Raw genomic sequence first — 21008 nt, forward strand, 5'->3', positions numbered from 1 at the left:
TTGCACAAGTGTGAGCACACCTATTTCTAAGGCATTCTGAAACCCTGGGCCTCATAAGCTCTGTAAGTGTGAGATAAGATGCCAGATAAGGTTAAGGTTAAGATACTGGGGAAATATATTGTCGGGGAAAGACTTGTAAATGTTTTCTCGTTAAACATTTTATTTACCTTTTATATTTAAATCTCAATGATCAGGAGAAATAGATCCTAAAGCAAAAATTATATTAAAATGTATAAAATAATTGTCTTGCCTCCTCTCTCATCTATGTTACCTCCTGTCTTCTCCTTATCCTCCTCCTGGCTGTAGTATGTCTTTGACTTTAACACAATATTATTTTCTCACACCCTTCTTTTTTTCCTCCTTCACAGGGTACATCCCCAGTTACTTAGACAAGGACGAGCTATGTGTGGTGTGCGGCGACAAGGCCACGGGCTATCACTACCGCTGCATCACCTGTGAAGGCTGCAAGGTAATTGCCCGGGGTCCTCAGGAGTCCAGCCCAGCTCCAGGCCCCTCCCACCAGAATGCAACCTTAAGTTTCAGTTCAAATTAGACCCAATTTCCAACATTCCTGGCCTGTGATCTTCAAGGTGTCTGGTAGTTCTCTATTTTTTTGGCATGTTCAAGAACTAATTTTTTTTTCAAAATATATTTTATTGATTTTTTTTACAGAGAGGAAGGGAGAGGGATAGAGAGTTAGAAACATCGATGAGAGAGCAACATCGATCAGTTGCCTCCTGCACACCCCCTATTGGGGATGTGCCCGCAACCAAGGTACATGCCCTTGACTGGAATCGAACCTGGGACCTTTTAGTCCGCAGGCGGACGCTCTATCCACTGAGCCAAACCGGTCAGGGCAAAGAACTAATTTTTTTTTCCAAATCAAAAATAATTAAATGAATGTTTGGGAGAGTGTGATGTCTGTCTGGTTTTTTGGAAAGGGAGATAATGAAATAAAAACTCCCTTTGAGTTTTAAAATGCATAGATACAACATGTTATCATCCCAAGAAGTTATCATTTCTCCTCCTGTTTTATCACCAGTGTTTTAAGGAGACAGGGTTCACTCTGCCACAGGCTGTTTGCTGCTGATTTGGAGTCTAATTCCTGGGTTCCAGGCCAAGATCCAGCATGTGGTTCCCATGTGACTTTAAACAAGTGATTTAATCTGTCTGAGGCTTCATTTTCCAAACCCCACAATGGAGATACTGAGTCCCTACTTCATAAGTTGTAGAAGAGACAGAAGATATGTGTACAGCACTTTGCAATGAGCTGCTCACAATAAGTGCTCTGTGCCATTATCAATTCCTACAATACTTAAGTATATTTGCTAAGACTTAAGTATCATGTCCAGAAAGGTTCTGGTAGAACACACCCTTGAGAGTGTTACGTAAGCCACCTAATCCTGGAACTAAATGGCATCCTCAGAAAATTTCACAGTGGCATTCTCCCATGCCTTAAGAAAGGAAGAAACACATTGAACTTAGGGTGGATGTCTGCGGATACTGGAGAAAAAGAGTGTGGCTCAGTGGTTGAGCATCAAACTATGAACCAGGAGGTATCGGTTCAGTTCCTGATTAGGGCACATACCCAGATTGCAGGCTCAGTCCCCAGTAGGGGGCATGCAGGAGGCAGCTGATCAATGATTCTCTCTCATCATTGATGTTTCTATCTCTTTCTCTCCCTCTCTGAAATCAATTGGAAAAAAATATTTTTTTAAAAAAAAAGAAAAAGAGTATGATGAAAGGAAAGACTCTAATGCAATGAGCTGTGGGAAAAATGTGATAGAGAACCTGTAATTTTCTACTCCCCATGTACTGTTGTTGCAAGGACGATCTGAACTGATCATGGCTATCTCAAGAATCAAAAACAAGAACTAAACTAAATCTCTAAAGGCAGTTATATTCATTTAATTACTAAATGATTAAATTATGACACCAAAGTATTGCAAGTAAGTCTCCAGCTCTTTTATTCTCCATTAAAAAGTACAGCAAATCTCTTCATAGCTTAATTTAGCAGCATAATTATGGCTCTCTATGAAATGAAATAATATCATTTATTTATATTATTACTCAATGTTTAGAAAGATAAAAGCAAACACTAGACTTTCCCATTAGCCTCTTTTCCTTGAATAAATGCCAAAAAAAAAAAGATATTAACTCTGTAGTCCTGTGACATCTTCTTCAGCTCAGATTTAGAATTCTTTACATTCACTTTGATCCAACTGTCCTATATTTGAATAAGTAGAGCTACAGGCCCAAAACAATCCATCACAGCTCTGTGGACATGAGATTCTGGAGTCATGTATTTCTAGAAAATATGAAACTGTTGTCTTGGGTCTTTCTTTTTCATGTAGGGTTTCTTTAGAAGAACCATTCAGAAAAATCTCCATCCATCCTATTCCTGTAAATATGAAGGAAAATGTGTCATAGACAAAGTTACACGAAACCAGTGCCAGGAATGTCGCTTTAAAAAATGCATCTATGTTGGCATGGCAACAGATTGTAAGTAATCTTCTTCCTTTGTTTTATATTCAAGGGGTGTTGATTGGGGAAAGGTTTGGTTCAAGGAGATCAGCCAGGTAGAAAAGCGAGCAGGAACCCATGTGGACAGAGGGGAGACACCTAGCATTTCCACAGTCGTTGCTGGGTGGTTTCCAGCTTCTAACTCTGCACGTCTCCAGCTGATGGGTGAGGGAAAGCGATTAAATGATCCCTTTCATAGTTGCAAGACTGTTCGCAATACTCTGTCTGCAATGGAGATTATAAATGAGAGTCTTGTCCATTCACCTTGGGAAGGTCTAATTTTACACACAACATTCATGTGGGGAGAACCACATGGATGACTCCTACTCTTTTTCAAAAGCAGAGACAGGAATTTATTTTGTGGCCATTTTCGGAGACAGGGCACTGGCAGAAAACATCGTGATCAGAAATTTCTGAAGAATGCGAAGCTGAGTGCTATTGCAGGAGTCACCCTGCTGTTGGTTGGTGGTTATATTTTTGGCCTTAAAAACATTCCAAGCTGAAGTCTTCCTACCCAGTTTTCAAAGTGCCACAGCATATGGTGGTGAGATTAGCCACCGCCATTTGGGTCTCTTCTCCCCACACTGAGGAGGGGATTTACACTAGCAGCTTTAGTTAATCTAATAATAAAATAAGGACTGTGTCATTCTGAACGGGTGGCCTCTCTTTTGCCAGGCATCAGGGTTAATGACCTCTCCTGGCATAAACTTTTTGCACATCAATAAAGGATTCCAACCTTTACTAAAAGAAAGAAAAAAAAAAAAGAAGAAGGAAGAAAAAAATAGGAAAGAAAGAAAAAAGGAATGCATCAAGGATTTTTTTCCCCATGAAAGAGGAAATCAATTGATGGCTTATGTTTATGTGACTAACAGGGTTCTCTCAGTTAGAACAAAAATATCTGTGGAATGTTCTGGTCTGCCCATTAAAGAAGACAGAATGGGGAGTTTTTAAAAGGAGGAGGGTTGTGTTAGGGTGTTAGGCTGCAAATCCAGGGTTAATCCCACCTCCCCGCTGAGCATATTGTCTTTATCTTTTAAAGGCTTTTAGCCATTGCCAACAATATGCCTGACAAGGGTACGTGAAAATGACTGACCTAGAAAGAACCAAATACTTAGATGTGTCACTAAAATGAACTGTTATTAATAAGTATCCATTTCATTGTTCTATTGAGAACTTAAAGATACGAATGTTTATGAGGTTTAAGAAAACTCAGTGTTAACCTAGACTGGGTGGGACTCCATTCTGAGTGCACCTTATTTGCTTGTGAAGTATTATTATTATTATAGGAGCTCAGGCTTTAGAATCAGAAGAACTCTTGGAGTCCCAGATCTGCTTCTTACTAGCTGTGTGGCCATCAGACTTATCTCTGGTTTCCCTTCTGTGAAATGATCACCTACTTCGCAGGTTGTTTGCAGGATCAAATTAGATAATGCTCATCTGATGCAACATCTCTGGCACAGTGTATGCATTTGGTAAATGGGGTTATGAGTAAAGCCCCCTCCCTCGTCTCCCTTTAATGAGTGAACTACAATGACTGAACAGGGCTCATTCATATTCCCCACACTTGTCAATCCTCACTTGACATTGGTGATCTAATCAAATCCAGGTGATTATTCTGTTTGCAGACTCGCTGAGCACCTTTGGTTTTCTTCTTCCTGCTGTGTTTGCTTTTTTCTTTTCCTAGCAGGCCACACCTTCATCAGGAAATGGCCCGAGGACAGTGATGTAGGACTGGAGTCATGTGTCCTGGGTCTTGTCTTGGCTCTGCCATGAACTTGCTGTGTGACTTTAGGCCAGTGGTGATCTCTCTGGATCAACTTCCTCCTCTGTGGAAGGAGAGAGTTGGACTAAATAATATCTAGGGTTCCTTCTAGACCCAAAAGTCCATGACTCTATAGTGGTAAACCTCAGCCTTTCCATTCCACGGATAGTTACTAAGAGTCTGGCAAAATGGGTTTGTTTTGGAAATTAACCACAGAAGTATAGATTTTTTTGTTTCCCTTCTGCATAAATGATAAAAATCATGGCTGCATTTACTGAAGCACTTTTAATACATTATCACATTGACTACCCTGTGAAGTGGGTATTATTGATCCCATTTTAGTGAGAAATGTAAGCTTAGTGAGCCTAACTAACTTGCCAGAGGTCACACAGCTAGAATGTGGTTATGTCAAGATGGCAAAGCCTGGGCGCCTTTCCCACCAATAAGGGTTGACCAGGTAGAGAATAATACAAAGTGAGTACCTGTGAAACTCAAGAACAGCCTGGCCACATTCTAATTATTCCTTACTAGAGGCCCTGTGCACGAAATTCATGTACGGGTAGGCTCCCTAGGCCTGGCCAGCAATCAGGGCTGATCAGGGCCTTCCAGCTGCTGGCTGGGGCCTTCCTTCATTCAGCGGACACCATAGCAAGCAGTCAAACTCCCAGTCGGTCAAACTCCTAAGGGGACAATTTGCATATTAGCTTTTTATTATATAGGAAGGGAGCTAATGAGGAGCTGAAGGAAGGGATCATCAGTGTCCCATTTATTGCTACAGAACTTTCTTTAACCTCCTAAATTCTCTTAGTAAGAGCCATTTGGAGGGAGGAAGGGAGTTATAGAAACTGAAAGAGTGAATTCAGATAATTGGCTAGACAGACTCATCTGGGAACCTGTGGGTAGAATAGGTTTGTCCTCTCCCTGCTTCATTCTTATTTAGGACCAGCTTCTGTGGGATTGGGATGCCCAGTGTCCAACCAGCTTTGTTTGGAAAAGCTGGTTAGACACTGGGAGTTTGGCACCCGGGCTCATATTGGACAATGGCTAGTCGATGGCAGTGTGCTGCCCAGGGAGAAAACGCCCCAGGGTGACCCACCCTGTGGGCCCCGCCGAGCCATCTGCGCACCAGCAGTCCTGGGACGTGCAGTCTGCCACATGTCTAGGAGTATCTGTGTGTTTGTCTCCCTCTCTCCTCCCAGTGGTACTGGATGACAGCAAGCGGCTGGCAAAGCGGAAGCTGATTGAGGAGAACCGGGAGAAGAGACGGCGGGAGGAGCTGCAGAAATCCATCGGGCACAAGCCGGAGCCCACCGACGAGGAGTGGGAGCTCATCAAAACCGTCACCGAAGCCCACGTGGCCACCAATGCCCAAGGCAGCCACTGGAAGCAGAAGCGGAAATTCCTGGTGAGGCTCCTAGCACAGCTAAATAGCAGCTGCGAGTCAGCACTTTCTTCTTCATCTCACTTAGTCCTCACAGCCCTGGGGGCTGAGGTGACCAGCCCATCTTACTGAGAAGGACTCTGCAGCACTGAGAAGTCAGGTGATTGCAGAGCCAGGAATGGAATCCAGGTCTCTCTGAGAGCAAGAGTCCCTCCTAGCACTCCTGTTTGTGGGTCCCTAGATTCCAGAGCAGTTCCTACGGCCACATTAACTGCTTGCTTTTGCTACTAGCTGGGGATTAATTAGTAAAATTCATTACCTGCCAGCTTTCCCTTTTATGCTCATTTCTTCCCTCAGATGCCCATTTACATACATACTTAATCCACTAAGCTCACTCCAAAATATTCCCTTCAGAATAACCCCTAGAACAAAGTATTCCTTATCTCAAATGCATTTTTATGTCAGTAGAAGTCAAAATGTTAGCTTAAATTCTCTCAAGGCCAGGAAGACAAAGTAGGGATGGGGGCAAAGAGGGGGCATGTAGAGAAAACAGGACTTTCAAGACCCTTAGAGTATCGTTGTTTGATGTTTTTATAAAAGTAACCATTGTGAAAGTCCTTGCCACTCATTTCTCCTTTGAACTTCGCAATGCTTTGAGGCTGGAATTACTATCCCATTTTACAGATACGCAAACCAAGCCAAGGCCTTAAGTGGCTCACCCAATATCATGTTACTGGAAAGTGGCTGAGCCAGGCCCAAGGCCAACTCAGGTCTTCTGCTTCCAAGTCCAGGCCCTCCACCCACCTCACCAGATGGACTACCCATCCCACCACCAGCTGGTGTTTGACCATCGCAGAGACTGACCCTGCTCTTGGTTTATGACACGAACCCTTCATGAGTATCTCACTGAGCCCCGCATCAGACATTCTATGGCAGTGATGGCGAACCTTTTGAGCTCGGCGTGTCAGCATTTTGAAAAACCCTAACTTAACTCTGGTGCTGTGTCACATATAGAAATTTTTTGATATTTGCAACCATAGTAAAACAAAGATTTATATTTTTATATTTATTTTATATATTTAAATGCCATTTAACAAAGAAAAATCAACCAAAAAAATGAGTTCACGTGTCACCTGACACGCGTGTCATAGGTTCGCCATCACTGTTCTATGGGTTTATTTTTATCTCTAGGGTACATGAGAGTACCTTTCCACTCGAACAAGAAGGTATAATGATATAACTGTCCTCCTACTTCAACATCACCATTGTAATGGGATTGGTTTGTGTGTGTGTGTGTGTGTGTGTGTGTGTGTGTGTGTGTGTGTAGGAAATTTGGGGAGAGGGGAATCTTACCCATAATTCACTTTGTTGACGACTTCTACCAACAATGTTAGCAAACATGATTCTAAGAGCTGACATGCAATGTATATTATTTGTAGCTGCTTGATCTGTTCAAGAAATTGCCCCCTCTTGATCCAAATATAAATAACCACTTCTTCAGGCCATTTTTTTTCTTAGAGGGGTGCTGGGAAAGATCAGAATGCTTGCACTGTCCCATCTATCTCTACAGTGAACTTCATTTCTATCAGCCAACCCCCTTCTGTGCCTGGGATCACTCCTGCAACTCGGGGGAGCGACCATGTTCCAGTCAGCATTGTACCCAGGGTCTGGCACATTTATTGTTGAAATTTGTGGAAGCTCTTCTCCAAGTTGGCTGCCATTAGATTCTTTCCTCCTTGTATACACAGCCCATTCTCCCGTGGAGAGGTAGAGTCTATTTTTCTCTCCCCTTGAATCTGGTCTATGATTCCTTTAAACAATGGATTTGGAAAGAGTAACCACTCAGGCTGAGTCATAAGAAGCCTTGTAGTTTCCATTTGATTATCTTGGAGGGGGAAGCTACCTTGTCTCTCTGAGGGAAGCTAAATGCCATGTAAATAAAAGCCCACCTACCCTGAGAACTGCCATGCTGTGAGGAAGCCCAAGCTAGCCATGTGAAGAGGTTCTCAACCCAGGCACCAGAAATGTGAGTAAAGAAACCTTCAGATGACACCAGCTTCTGGTGCCATATGATGACAATTGTATGAGGGACCCCAAGTGAAAACCAATTACGCAACTGAGACCATCAACCCCCAGAACTCTGAGAGTAAAGATGTGTTGTTTTTAAGCCCCTAAGTATTGGGGTAGTTTGTTACACAGCGGTGGATAACCAGAACAGAACTCAATAAATATTTATTAAGCAGAACATACAGTTCCACCAGCCCATCCTCAGAGACAGTACAGTTAAGCCGTGTCTCAGCCAGGTTACAAATACATATTTACAAATATTCCTTGCAGAAGGATGACCTCAATTGAGTACTTATGCTCAGGATGAAATTTTCACTCTTTTGGTTGGTGAATTACTCCTACAAAGACATTAGGAATCCTTCATTAAAGTCAGCTTTGCTAAATGGCATTCAGGTCCTGAATAGGCTTCTACACATTAGGATTTGTGTCTCCTATGTAGTGAGACCCCTTTTTTTTGCTTGCAACACTGCATATTATTTCATTTATTTCATTTATTTTCACGTGATAATGGCTCATCTTGCTCTGAAATAGAATTTGAGGAGGCCTATTATGCTAATAATAGTAATGTATCAAAAGGGATTAAAATATATTGTCGTAAAAGCTAGAAGTATTCATTTATCTGGAATGGGTAAGTAACTTACTCCCCCAAAAGAGTTTCTTCATCATTTTTTATCCTAAGACCAGGACTCAAGTCAAAAATAGAGAGACTGGTGGTTTCACCCGGGGTTCAAATCCACATTTGTGCTGAGAAATAAGAGTCATTGGCAAATAGGCACTTTTGCAAAAGCCATGCAGATTTTCCTAATTCTAAAGCCACATTGTACAGCTGTTTCCAAAAACCTTCCATCATATAATTTTCTAGTTTTCTCCATCCATTTAAATGCTCAATTTAATCACCAACAATTTGCAAGTGATGACAGTGATGGTGAAGAGTCCATGTGGACTGGGACAGGAACAAGAAGTCTCTGGTGCCAGACAAGGGAAAGCAGTGTCTCCCCACCAAGGGTAACTCACTTTTACACCTCCCAGGGGCAGTTCGGTTTGGAGTGAACCATTCCCCCCACACACATACCAACAACATTATTGTCTATTGGCATTGTGTTATTATTGTGTGTTGACATGTGTTATTATTCTGATCCCTTAATTCCCATGCAAAGGGATGGCTTTGATTGGATTTTTCACCCAAGTATAAAATGTGACCATCAGAACCAGGGCCAGCCTGCCCTGCTTTTCCCCTGGCAGAGTTACTGTCTGATTTCTCACATTCTTGAATGGGGTAGCCTTGAAAAAGGAACATGAGCAAAAGGTTCAGACAGGATGAATGACTTGGCCATGTGTGGTCTGTGTGGGCAGATCATAAGACAAGTGCAATCAACTCGGAAAGGCTTCTATCACCCAAGCAGGAAGCACTGGTGACAACAGGGGATACATGGAGGCCACACCATGGCAGTCACCGAACGCCAGGCTAGGGAGCTAGACAGCTCCCGTGAGCATTGGGAGCACAACCACCTGGGGGCTTGCTACAATGCTGATTCTGCACAATTGAGTCTGAGGAGAGAGCTAAGATTCTGTATTTCTAAGAAGTCCCCCAATGACACCCATGCTGCTACACCACCCTTTGAGCAGCAAGACTATGGATTGTTCTTAGGCAAGTGAATAGCAGAGAAGTGCCCTCGGGACATTGAATACTAGTAAAATCCCCCCTCTGCCTGAGGGTGTGCCAAGTTTGCATGACTCAGTTCCTATAGGCAGCCTAGATCGTTCCTCTCACCCTGCTGTGACCTCCTCCAACTGGAGTCTGTAAGCAGACAGGATGCTGAACCCCAGCTGGGTGGGAAACAAGAGTGAACCACAGGGTGCTGTCTGCTGGGACTCCCGCATTCTCCCCCTCCCCCTGCCCCGCTTCCTCACTGCCCACATTGAGCCCACCTCGCACACAAAGACACTCATCAGAATGTGCAGCACTCTGAAAATGCCCTAGAATGTATGTCACCTGGTGGGAATATATACCCTTTGTGCTTTCAGAAGTAGAGCCCAAATTCCTCTTGTTTCTCTTTCTCTCTCTCTCTCTCTCTCTCTCTCTCTCTCTCTCTCTCTCACACACACACACACACACACACACACACACACACCAATCCTATGAACAATATCACTGAGGCCTATTACAGCAATGGCCAAGACATATATCTTTGCTCAGAGACATACATGGACAACTCTATACTTTGTTAATAAACTGGGTGTACAGATTGGCTGTCCAGAAGACATTTTTCTTCCACATCAGAAGTAGGATAGAGGTCTTTCAACTTCATCATTTAACTCTTTCTTGTCTCTCCTCCTTAGCCAGAAGATATTGGACAAGCACCAATAGTAAATGCCCCAGAAGGTGGAAAGGTTGACTTGGAAGCCTTCAGCCATTTTACAAAAATCATCACACCAGCAATTACCAGAGTGGTGGATTTTGCCAAAAAGTTGCCTATGTTTTGTGAGGTGAGGAAATGATTGTTTTTCTTCTGCCTTTTTTTTCATTGTAGTTCCATCAATTTCCAGGAATACTGAGTATTATTTATAATTTAATATTAACTAGTAGGGATAGTCCTATAAAAGTAATGTCAGTCCAAAATGAAAGTGCACCCTTTCATTTATACTTTCCCACCCTCTCTACTCAGTCATCATTCATTAGCTTCTCCACTCCACGTGAGGTCGATGAAGATCCACCCAACACCGGGCATAGGAAAAGATAATAGCAATACTTGCATTTATTCAGTACCTACGACGTCCTAGTTATCATGCTCAAGTTTGCCCACATTAAATACAATCCTTGTAACAGATCTGCAGGGTGGCTTTAATTAACCCCATTTCACAGATGGGGAACTTTGAGGTCAAAGTGATTAATTTATCTATATGTGGGGGCCATGGTTTGAGTCTGAATCTATATTCTTTTAACTGTGTATCCCAGCAAGATGGCTGTGTGGTTGCCTTTTAATCCTCAAGAATAGAGGATGACCCTTACAGAGCAAAGATTTTAAGATCCCCTTAAGTCCTCCCTCTTTTCCTTATAAGCTCAGCCTTTCTTGGCCCATCTTCAGGGCACCTTGAGGAGCTCACCTACCAGAGGTCATAGACTTGCCCTGTGGGACACTCATCCTTAATGTGAGCAGTTCTGCCCTGTGGTAGCTGAGAACATGGGTTCTGCAGTCAACTGTATGGGCAAGAATTCTTGATGAGTTATTAAATGTCTTCAAACCTTGGTCATCTCATCTTTATATATATATGGTGTGTGTATAATATAATATTTTTATTATATATGTATTATATATATATATACACACACACATAATATATATACTTTCATTCTGCAGTAAAAGCTAAGCAATTTGAAATTATATGGTAAAGTAACTAGGTTGAGTTAGTAAAAAAATATGAAATACCCAGTGTTTTAAATGTAAGTTAGTAGTATTACCTTTAGTTTTATATAATAAATTGAACTTTGGGTATTGCCAAGAGTATTTCCCAAAAAGGATTTGAACTTGCTTAATGAAGAGATAGAGATTATGTGTAATTTACATTTCCCTTGTTTATGGAAACCCAGTCCTATCCAGAGTACTTGAAAGAGTGTGTTCTCTTCTGTTGACATTGGACTCCGACAGATAGAGCTTCAAATCCTGGCCTCGCTCACAAAACTTTCATGTGACCACCCTTGCATGTTCCTCAACCTCTCAGTGCCTGGATTTCCACATCTATAGATAAAATTGGAAGCAGAATATGTACCTCCCTGCACTGATGTGAAAATTAAATAAGGTGGTACACATAAATCTTGGTATGATGTCCAATTCATCAAAAACAAACAAAAATTCACAGTAATTAATAGTCTTTCAATCTATTTTGATAAGGGCATTTAATTAAACGTTCTCCCTATTCAAAAAATGCAACTCTGATTTTTTTTAATCATCTTTCTTAGCAAAATTCTTTTGTAAAGTTTGTTATTAATGTTATTACACTGTCACAAATCCTGATTCACTAAAGCAACCAAATTAGCTAAAAAAGAGATCGCCACATTGACAGAGAGATACAGCCTGTGGAGCAATTCTGGTGCCATAAGCACTGAGAATATAATCCTAGGAGCCAGAAGTCTAAATGCTGGCCTCACCTCTGCCCCTAACTCAATGGGTGACCTTGGGCCTTGTGGGTAATAGGCATCTGTAAGGGACTGTCTGGTTCAGTGCTTTTGAAGAGACTCAAGGAACAAACTTGCTTCAGAAAACAAAGACAAGCACAGTTGCCAGCTAAGCATAGAGCAGCGGTTCTCAACCTGTGGGTCACGACCCTTTCACACGGGTCGCCTAAGACCATCGGAAAACACATATATAATTACATATTGTTTTGTGATTAATCACTATGCTTTAATTATGTTCAATTTGTAACAATGAAATTGGGGGTCACCACAACATGAGGAACTGTATTAAAGGGTCGCAGCACTAGGAAGATTGAGAACCACTGGCATAGAGTCATCTGTTGATTAGTGGAGCTGTAAGTCAAAAGTGTTGGCAAATTTAACATAAACATAGGTCTCAAGCAGTTAGTTGGGTTATAATATAAACTCCAGAGTAAGGAGATATAAGTAGTTTCACGCGACTGCTTAATACCAGTTGGAGATCTGTATCTTATGCCAAAGAAATGCAAACTCCTGAGATTAAAGTCAGTGAAGATAATGACCAACTTGGAGTACAAATATATGGTTGTATTTGGAAAGTCTGGAGCCAAGTAGGAAGGGAAAAGCCACAAAGTCCACATGCTCAAAGAGTTTAGGACGAGTGTCCATCACAGGAAGCCGTTATGATACCACATGTTGCTCTTGACTAACCTTTGTCCACTTGTTCTTTGCTGATGTGGGCCGGTTCTTTTCAGCTGCCATGTGAAGACCAGATAATCCTCCTCAAAGGCTGCTGCATGGAGATCATGTCCCTTCGCGCTGCTGTGCGCTATGACCCAGAAAGTGAGACTTTAACCCTGAACGGGGAGATGGCAGTGACACGGGGCCAGCTGAAAAATGGGGGTCTTGGGGTGGTGTCGGATGCCATCTTTGACCTGGGCATGTCGCTGTCTTCTTTCAACCTGGATGACACTGAAGTAGCTCTCCTTCAGGCGGTCCTGCTGATGTCTTCAGGTGAGTGTGTCCAGGCTCATTACTGGGTGTCAGGAGAATTTGGTTGCTAATTCAAATCAACTGATGAGTTTTTAATTCCTCTTTAGCTTCAGAATTATAGCTCACTTGGGCCCTAGTCTTTCAGTAGAAATAAAACATAGCTTTTCTAAGAACTCCCTATGTGGTCTTGAGGGAACCCCAGCTTCTCTGGGCTTCAGTATCCTTTAAAAATAAAGAAATTGAACTATATAAGTGGAATTATATTCTTGGAGGGGGGGTGGGTCAAGGTAATCTTTTAACTGAGATTTCTGTGATACAAGGACAGTTTTAACTAATACAGAATCATAGTGAGGAAGTTATTTCTTTCTTATAGCTCCTAAATGTGGCAGAAAGAGAGATTCGGTTTGATGCTGGTCTGTCTTTAACACCTAACACTAGTTAACCTCCCTTTTTAAAAAAATCCTCACCCGAGGACATGCTTAGAGAGAGGAAGGGGAGAAAGAGAAAAAGAAGGAAGACAGACAGACTGACTGACATCAATGTGAGAGAGATTGACTAGTTGCCTTCTGTATGCTCCCTAACTGGGGATAGAACCCACAATCCAGGCATGTGCCCAGACAGGGAATCGAACCGGCAACCTTTCAGTACATAGGATGGTGCTCAACCAACTGAGCCACTCTGGCCAGGCTAACCTCCCTTTTCAAGAAAGAGAGAGCAGATCTCAGGAACAGTTTTGAGCAACAACCTTTCGCTAAAATGTAAGGTTTTTGCCATGCATTTATTTTTGTGGTTATCATCTATTATGGCAAATGGATTTTTAATTATATTTATTAGGGTGACATCCTATATAATAAAACCCTAATATGCAAATTGACCAAAGAGCGGAACGAATGGCGGAACAGCCAGTCACTATGATGCGCACTGACCACCAGGGGGCAGACGCTCAACGCAGGAGCTGCTCCCTGGTGGTCAGTGCACTCCCACAGGGGGAGCGCTGCTCAACCAGAAGCTGGGCTCATGTTGGCAAGTGCAGCAGGGGTGGCCGGAGCCTCTCCCGCCTCTGCCGCAGCGGTAAGGAGCGAGGGGTCCAAGACTGTGAGAGCCCCAGACTGTGAGAGGGATGTCTGACTGCCAGCGAGAGGGCACAGGCAGGACTGAGGGACCCCTCCCCTTGCCCCCCACCCAAGTGAGTGCACTGGGCCTCTAATTGGTTAATAAAATTATATAGATTTTAGATGTGCATCATCTATATATTGTGTGTTCACCACCCCAAGTCAAGTCTCCATTAATCCCCCCTATACCCTCTTCTACCTCCAGCAAATGGATTTTTGTTTAATGAAAAATATGAAGTTTCCTCTTTAGTGAGTCAATTTAACAGATTAAATAATCTAAGCAAGGTAGATAAAGAAAGTACGTGGGAATGGCAAAAATTGTGAGTGTAATTCCAAACTCTATCAAACACCGAACTGAATGATTCTTCCCATTTCTGCCTGCCTGACAGCCATGTGACATAATGACTTTAAAGTCTTCCCCACTTGAGTGACCTGGGCACTTTTCATTAATGCTGCCAGGCCTAGGAAAATGTTACAAAACACTTTACCTTTGGCCATTGACAGCTACACATCAGTGCTCTGAAGCTCCAGTTCCTCCTCAGAATTGTCTTCTAAGCCCCATTGCTTTGTTTGGCATTTCACTTACACAAAACCTTAGGCCTTTTCTTCAAAGACCTTTCTAAGAGCTACTACGAGCTACCAAGTTCCTTGGTCCTACACTACTAACCAGAGAGCTAAAACGGAGATGACCTGAAAGACATATCCTTGAGAAATTTTGTCTCAGATTGTTAAAAATAGTCTTTGACCTTTAAAAATGTTTCTCTTTTCATAAACAGGTTTAGTACAACTTGAGCATCATCCAAATGTCCTTTCATCTTTTTCTCCATCATTTATATGACCACCTTATCTTTATGTCTCATCAAGAGACAGAGTTTGATCCCACAAAACCCAAGTTATCCCTTTAAAGGAATACATCAGAGCAATATTGTGTTGAGTTTCTATTTGGATCAAAAATTAAAGGATCCTGTGGAGAATTCTTCTGGCACATTCAAAGGAAAAGAGAAGTCAGGGAACCAGGAGAGAGAGGGAGTGAGTAGATCCACAGAGTAGCAACATCAAATATGAAGTGGGGAAACAAAATAAGAATGCACAAATTGCAATTTGAGCTAAATAGGGGATTCCAAACGCCCATATATTTTTAGACTCAGAAAGGTGAGTTGAGCCATTAGCCCTGTTCTTTCCTTTCGGATTAAACAGAACTTTATATAGATTTTTACTAATACGGATTCTTCGATCACTGGACAATTGGAGTGTGAGTTTATATGATTGGAGCTACTAAAAGCAAGCTGAGGAGACCTGGGCAGTGGGGATAGGCTTTCTGGAGCTGTGTGAGGAATTCATCCAGGTTTATAAATTACTTTTTAATTCAAGTATTTGCAGCCTGGATATTCCACAGTCACCCAGCCCCCTTATGACAGCTCTTTATCACTCTCCTTGAGTCCCCTCCCACAGCAGTGGGGAGATTGCCCAGTCTGTACATGCTCTTGGTCTCCTCTCGTTCCAACTCTGGATAGTTCACATCCCCTTTTCTTTTTGTTTTAACCCCCTACAGCACCTCCAACACAAGGCAGCTACAGGTGGAACTTTTACTAACGTATAAGGGAAGGGAAGGAGTGGTTCACCACAGCCTGACAAACAACTTAAATTGGATCTTGTGCTTCCTTGTCGTCATGGGATTTTCTCATTGTCCAACACTCCTCCTTTGGCATCCAGGCCCCCTGTTCCGAATTTCCTTCTGTTCTGTGCATGTCCATGCTCGTCCCCCTCTTTCTCCTGGGGAGCCACTGGAAACTCAAAACTGTTTCCTTGGTATGCTTCGTCTGTCAGCTCTCTAGGTGGGGTTCTCCTTCTAGACCCTGTGAGGAAGGTATTGCCATTCACACCCATGGAGGGGACTGTCTAAACCAGAGGTAATTAGCAGAACAAAGCATTGGTCCCCTTCATAGCAATTATGCCACGTTCTGGTATTTTAGTGCCTGATGCCCCAGAGTTCATGTGGCACCCGTGCTCACTTCTAGGAGTTGGAAGGTCCTCAGATCTGCCCACTTTCACATTAAAGGGCTTGAATCAGGCAAGGCAGTCCCTCTCCTTCCCACCCTCTGAATTAACATCCATCTTTTTGCGCCCCCTCAGATCGCCCAGGGCTCGCCTGCGTTGAGAGAATAGAAAAATACCAAGATAGTTTCCTGCTGGCCTTTGAACACTATATCAATTACCGAAAACACCACGTGACACACTTTTGGCCAAAACTCCTAATGAAGGTGACAGACCTGCGGATGATTGGAGCCTGCCATGCCAGCCGCTTCCTGCACATGAAGGTGGAATGCCCCACGGAACTCTTCCCCCCGTTGTTCTTGGAAGTGTTTGAGGATTAGACTGGCTGACTTCCTTCTCATAATTCCTACAGCACTACTGGGTGTCATTTCATTCCATTGCCTAGATCATTTTTGTTTGTTCCTTTGTTTCTTTGTGTTGGGAGGGATTGTAAAGGGAGCTAGTCCTTGGCGTAGACATGGATGAAATTGCCCCTTGAATGCGGGTACTTGCAGCTATTGCATTTTGTTCTCCAGTCCTTTGATGTGAATGCTTTGATGTTTTTACAGCTAGGGAGGTGGGGTGGGGACCATCATTAATTCACCAGCACCAAGCCACCACCAGCTCCCATCTGTCCCTGGTCAGAGACTCAAGCAAGCAAAATGGCACAGCAGAAGACTAAAGAAGCCTTAAAACCAAGATCATGGGTTCGTCTTGATCCAATTCGGATTTTTGCAGGACTCAAGTTAGCAGGACACAGACCATCTTTGGTTAGATGTGGCTTCCAGCTTTCTAAGGAAAGGTCTGGACAAGTTTTGTTTATTCTAAAGCATGCTGGCTTCAGCACTCTTCATTCTCTCCTGGCAGCCTAACTTGGAATGTATAGAAATATTTGTTCCCCAAAATCAGCTGTTCTTTCACTGGAATTTTTATAATCTTATGATTTAATTCAAGTTATTCAAGGCATGACTCAAAGCCATGCAGGTACTTGACTGATTGAGACCAACATGGAAAATCATTTTCTTCAGCCAGCTCAAAGAAATTAGAAATGTTTGTCAGTGACTCAAGAGTTTCCAAAAATTCACATGTTATTACCTCATAATAGGAAGGCTTCTTTACAGTTAAGGCTCAGAGAACGTTTCCATAGAAATTAGGCCTATTTACAGTTGTCATTTTTCAATGACATCTAATCCATCCCTTCTCAAACTCCTGAAGTTATTAATCCTGATTGCATCTTTGCTGTGTTGACAACAGATTTCCCTATGGATTACATATTCTAATCAAGGAGAGATAACGAGCTGAAATTGGAGTCTTGTGGAGGAATTCTGAGGAGAGACTAGTGCAGTTACATTCCAAGTTGAAGGAAGCACAGCGATCTGAGAGCACTCTTCATGGACTGATGGTTTGAGGATGCTCCTTCTAGTCTTGAATCCTCAAGCTCTTTGCTCTACTCACAAAAATGTCTCCTAGCCTCCTTTTCCCTCTGACTCTGGGGTTTGACTATCTCTAAACAAACACTTGTCTAGCCACTGACGCTCTCTGTCCCTGTTAAAGAATTGCCCTAAGGGATATTCAACAGAAAACACCCACAGATCATGTACAGGAACCCTCACTCACCTTCCCCACCTATCTCACCTCCCTAATAACAAACATTGGAGTAGCTTGTACCCAGAAAACAAATGGTGACATTGCCTCATCACTTCAACGTCAGAAGGTGGGCAAAGAATGTACCCATGCAATTGAATGTATCTCATTCTTCACTGGCATAGTAGACAAACACTATTTTTTAGCCTGCCTGTACTGCCTTATCCTGGAAATCCTGGGGACAATAAGCCATATCAGTGAGATTTACCTAAAAACAAAGGGATGAAAGTCACTGTGAAAACCAAGTCAGATCTTTTTTTTTTTTTTTAACTGGCCCAGAAGTCAGGGTGTCAGAGTTCTAATTTGTGCTCTGTCAACTGACAGATTTGTGACCTTGTTAGATTTGGGTCTTGGTTTTCTCACCTTGGGTCCTGGTGAATAAGTCATAAACTCTAAATTCCTTCGAATCCTTAATACTCTACTAATTTCAGGGGAGAAAAATCTGGGTCTTTTGACAGTTTCCTTCATATTCAAATTTCTACCTTAATTAGACAAAAATTGTGGCCCTCCTAACAGATATGGAAATATTTGGTATTGATTCAAAATAAGAATTTGACACACTACTCGTCAACTATGTAGAGAAAGGCAGGACGGCCTCGGAAACACAAGAGGAACGGCATTGAATATCCCAAGAGTGACTGGAAATAATCTGAGAGGAAATGTGTATGTTTAATGCACTACAGCAATTACACTGGCTTCTAGAGGAAGGAAACCAGAACATCTCTGTGGAACTTGCTAACCATGTTTACACTTTCATTCTAGGTGAAGAGAATGAAAGTGTAAACGTGAAGGTCATGGGCAGACTACCTACTTGGACTTTATCTACAGAAAGTAAGGTTTAGTTCTCTCTGGGCAGCCTCTCTAGCCAGTCTCCTTAAGTCTTTGCTTTATTAACATCTCAGCTCCCTCTGTTGACTCTGAAACATAACCCCTTAGTCACCTTCTAGCTCCAGGGTTAACTCGGAGCTTTGTGGCGTGGGGCAGATTTCCCTGAGAAGGCACTGAGAGGGAGGCAAGCAGGTGGGGTCCGGGAAGGTTCACAGACTCCTTGGGCATCAAGCCTTCCCAGGAAGTTCTCCTCAATCTGTTTGACAGAGATTCCCCCACATATTAGACACACCCAGATTCAAATATAAGTACAGAGCCTGATCTCAAGGGAAATTGGAATGCTTTGTGGATTAACCATGATTAGACATTGGCCAAATGACACAGTATATCTACAGTAATCCAGACAGCCCCAAGTAAATTTACGTTTGAGCCTCAGCCTCTTAAATGATTGCCTTAAACAGGCAAACCACTGATCTTGTTTATGCTAAGGGTGACAAGCCTTAACGCACTTCAGGTAGAAAGGAAAGGCTATGAGAACTCAAAGGATCATGACCCTACTGGTCAAAGTAGCTCGTTTCTTCTGTAACTGATTGAGGAACTTCGTGCATCTCAAGACTCCATCTCATAAAATTCAATTAGGAGGGATTTGCTCTGGATTTTTTTAAAACACTTTTTTATACAGTCCAGACTGTCGAATCAAGTGTGGACCTGATCAAAACCCCTCACAGTGGGGAGACATCCCAGTAGGGGAGACCACCGTACAACTGGGATTCTTATTTATAAATCACTTAACTTTTGGGGATGAGTGAGGTGTGTGGGTATGTGTGTGTGTATATGTATATGTGTGTGTATGTGTGTGTGTGTTACCTTCAAGTGTACTTTGCTCTTCAACTTAGCTGTGCAGTATTTTCAGAAATAGTGAGAAAAGTAAGATCTTTTCGTCTTTATGATTCTGCTCAACACACCATGTGCCACCTCAGAGCTTTTTCTAGTCAGATGAGCCTCTGTCTTCAATGACGCGCTTTGCCGTGTTGATGCCTCAACCCAGCGCCGTGTCCCTCACCTGGGACCCAGTGACACCTCTTCGGTCTGCAGCGCTGTCATCGGGGTGGACCACCAGGCTTGGCTCTGCTCCAGCAACGCCATTCTTGCGGCTCTTCCCTGAACAGGTGTGCAGGCCTTGGCCCCTCCTCAACACTAACCCCCCACCCTCACCCCAGACTCAGCCTCCACAGAACTGCTGAGCGCCCTCCTGGCATGTCATCGTCGGTGATACATTCTTATTCTGTGGAACTCTAACCTATCCGTGTCATATTGACCTTTTGCTGCATGAGTCATAAATTATGAAATCAGTCTGATGGTTTTTGAAATGTAGCCAGCATTTGTAAGGCTAAACCTTTTTCATCAACTGAATTTAAGTGAGTCACCAAGCCGCAGTTCCTCTTCAAAAGGAAGAGTGCTCATGGACATTTGAATCTCTGCCCTTTCCAAAGGCTATGGCATCAGGTTCTCAAATAAGCTCGTAATTTTTCCTGTTATTTTAATAATATGGAAATAGTAGCATAGTGTTTCTTTTGATAGTGATAGACTATAATCCATATTTAAATTTTATAGAGAAGAAATTTTATTGTACTGTGATGTAGATATTTATTATCCAGGTAAGGATTTGCCCGGTGTGTATTTTTTACAATTGAAACGTTTTACTTTAATCTTAAAAAAAAATACATTAAAAACATGTGCAAAAAAAAAAGGACTAGGGGGGAAAAAGGTTTGGCCTTATCACAGAATTTTTACTGTGCTGTATAAATGTTTGCAAATGCAAAAAGTGTGCATTTCCAGTGTGTGTCCACATTAATGAATGCCGCCTTCAAAAGCAATATCGTGCAGGTAGACGCTGTTTGTGGCTTTCTGTTGCACAGTATAACTGACCCACCTTATGCACAAGACAATCAAACAGAAATCTGTCCTCCTCAGGATTCAGATAATACTCAAGTAAATTACGGAGCACAATGTAAGACAAAGGAAGACTATTTAATTACACGTGTACTGTCGAGACAGAAGATATCAGGGCATGAATAAGCTGTCATTGCCCCATTTTTCTTTGGGTTTTCCCCAATTAACACACGTTTTCATTCAATTATAGAGCCAAATTGGATCTCCATGTTTTTTTCAGAGAAAACACTTCACCCCCCACCCCCATCATGTTTTCATGCCCTAAGCATCAGAAAAATGCTACAGAATAGGAAGAGATTGACTGTCATCGGAAGATCTGTGTGTTGCAAACAGTGTTAAGTGATATTGCTAGATTGGTAATATTTTTTTCAGCCTAAAACTCTGTTGAAATCTGTGATCAAAATGTTTTAAACTATCCAAAAAGAAAATTTGTATATTTGGGAAAAACGGATTTTTACATAGCTTTTGTATGCAGATATTAAATTGTAATTATGAATATAGTGGGCATAGATAAAGTCATAAGCTTCAATTCTAAAAAAGAAAAAAAAAGCTTATAATGGA

The 21008-nt window shown here is 42.3% G+C and overlaps 1 protein-coding gene across 5 annotated transcripts in view; it reads left to right on the forward strand.

Annotated features, from left to right (window-relative positions):
• THRB (thyroid hormone receptor beta) overlaps window positions 1-21008 on the forward strand; it is a 276686-nt gene extending 255678 nt beyond the window's left edge. For 3 of the 5 annotated variants that reach the window (XM_006087613.3, XM_014454831.2, XM_006087611.3), the window contains 6 exons: window positions 369-469; window positions 2355-2502; window positions 5485-5690; window positions 10074-10220; window positions 12639-12897; window positions 16122-21008. In XM_006087613.3, coding sequence (XP_006087675.1) covers window positions 369-469; window positions 2355-2502; window positions 5485-5690; window positions 10074-10220; window positions 12639-12897; window positions 16122-16363 — 1103 coding nt within the window. In that variant the 3' untranslated portion in view covers window positions 16364-21008. The remainder of the gene's footprint in view (window positions 1-368; window positions 470-2354; window positions 2503-5484; window positions 5691-10073; window positions 10221-12638; window positions 12898-16121) is intronic. The other 2 variants (XM_023752964.1, XM_014454832.2) reach the window with 1 other exon arrangement.

The sequence above is a fragment of the Myotis lucifugus genome, unplaced genomic scaffold, assembly GCF_000147115.1.
Source record: "Myotis lucifugus unplaced genomic scaffold, Myoluc2.0 scaffold_39, whole genome shotgun sequence".
Lineage (NCBI taxonomy): Eukaryota > Metazoa > Chordata > Mammalia > Chiroptera > Vespertilionidae > Myotis > Myotis lucifugus.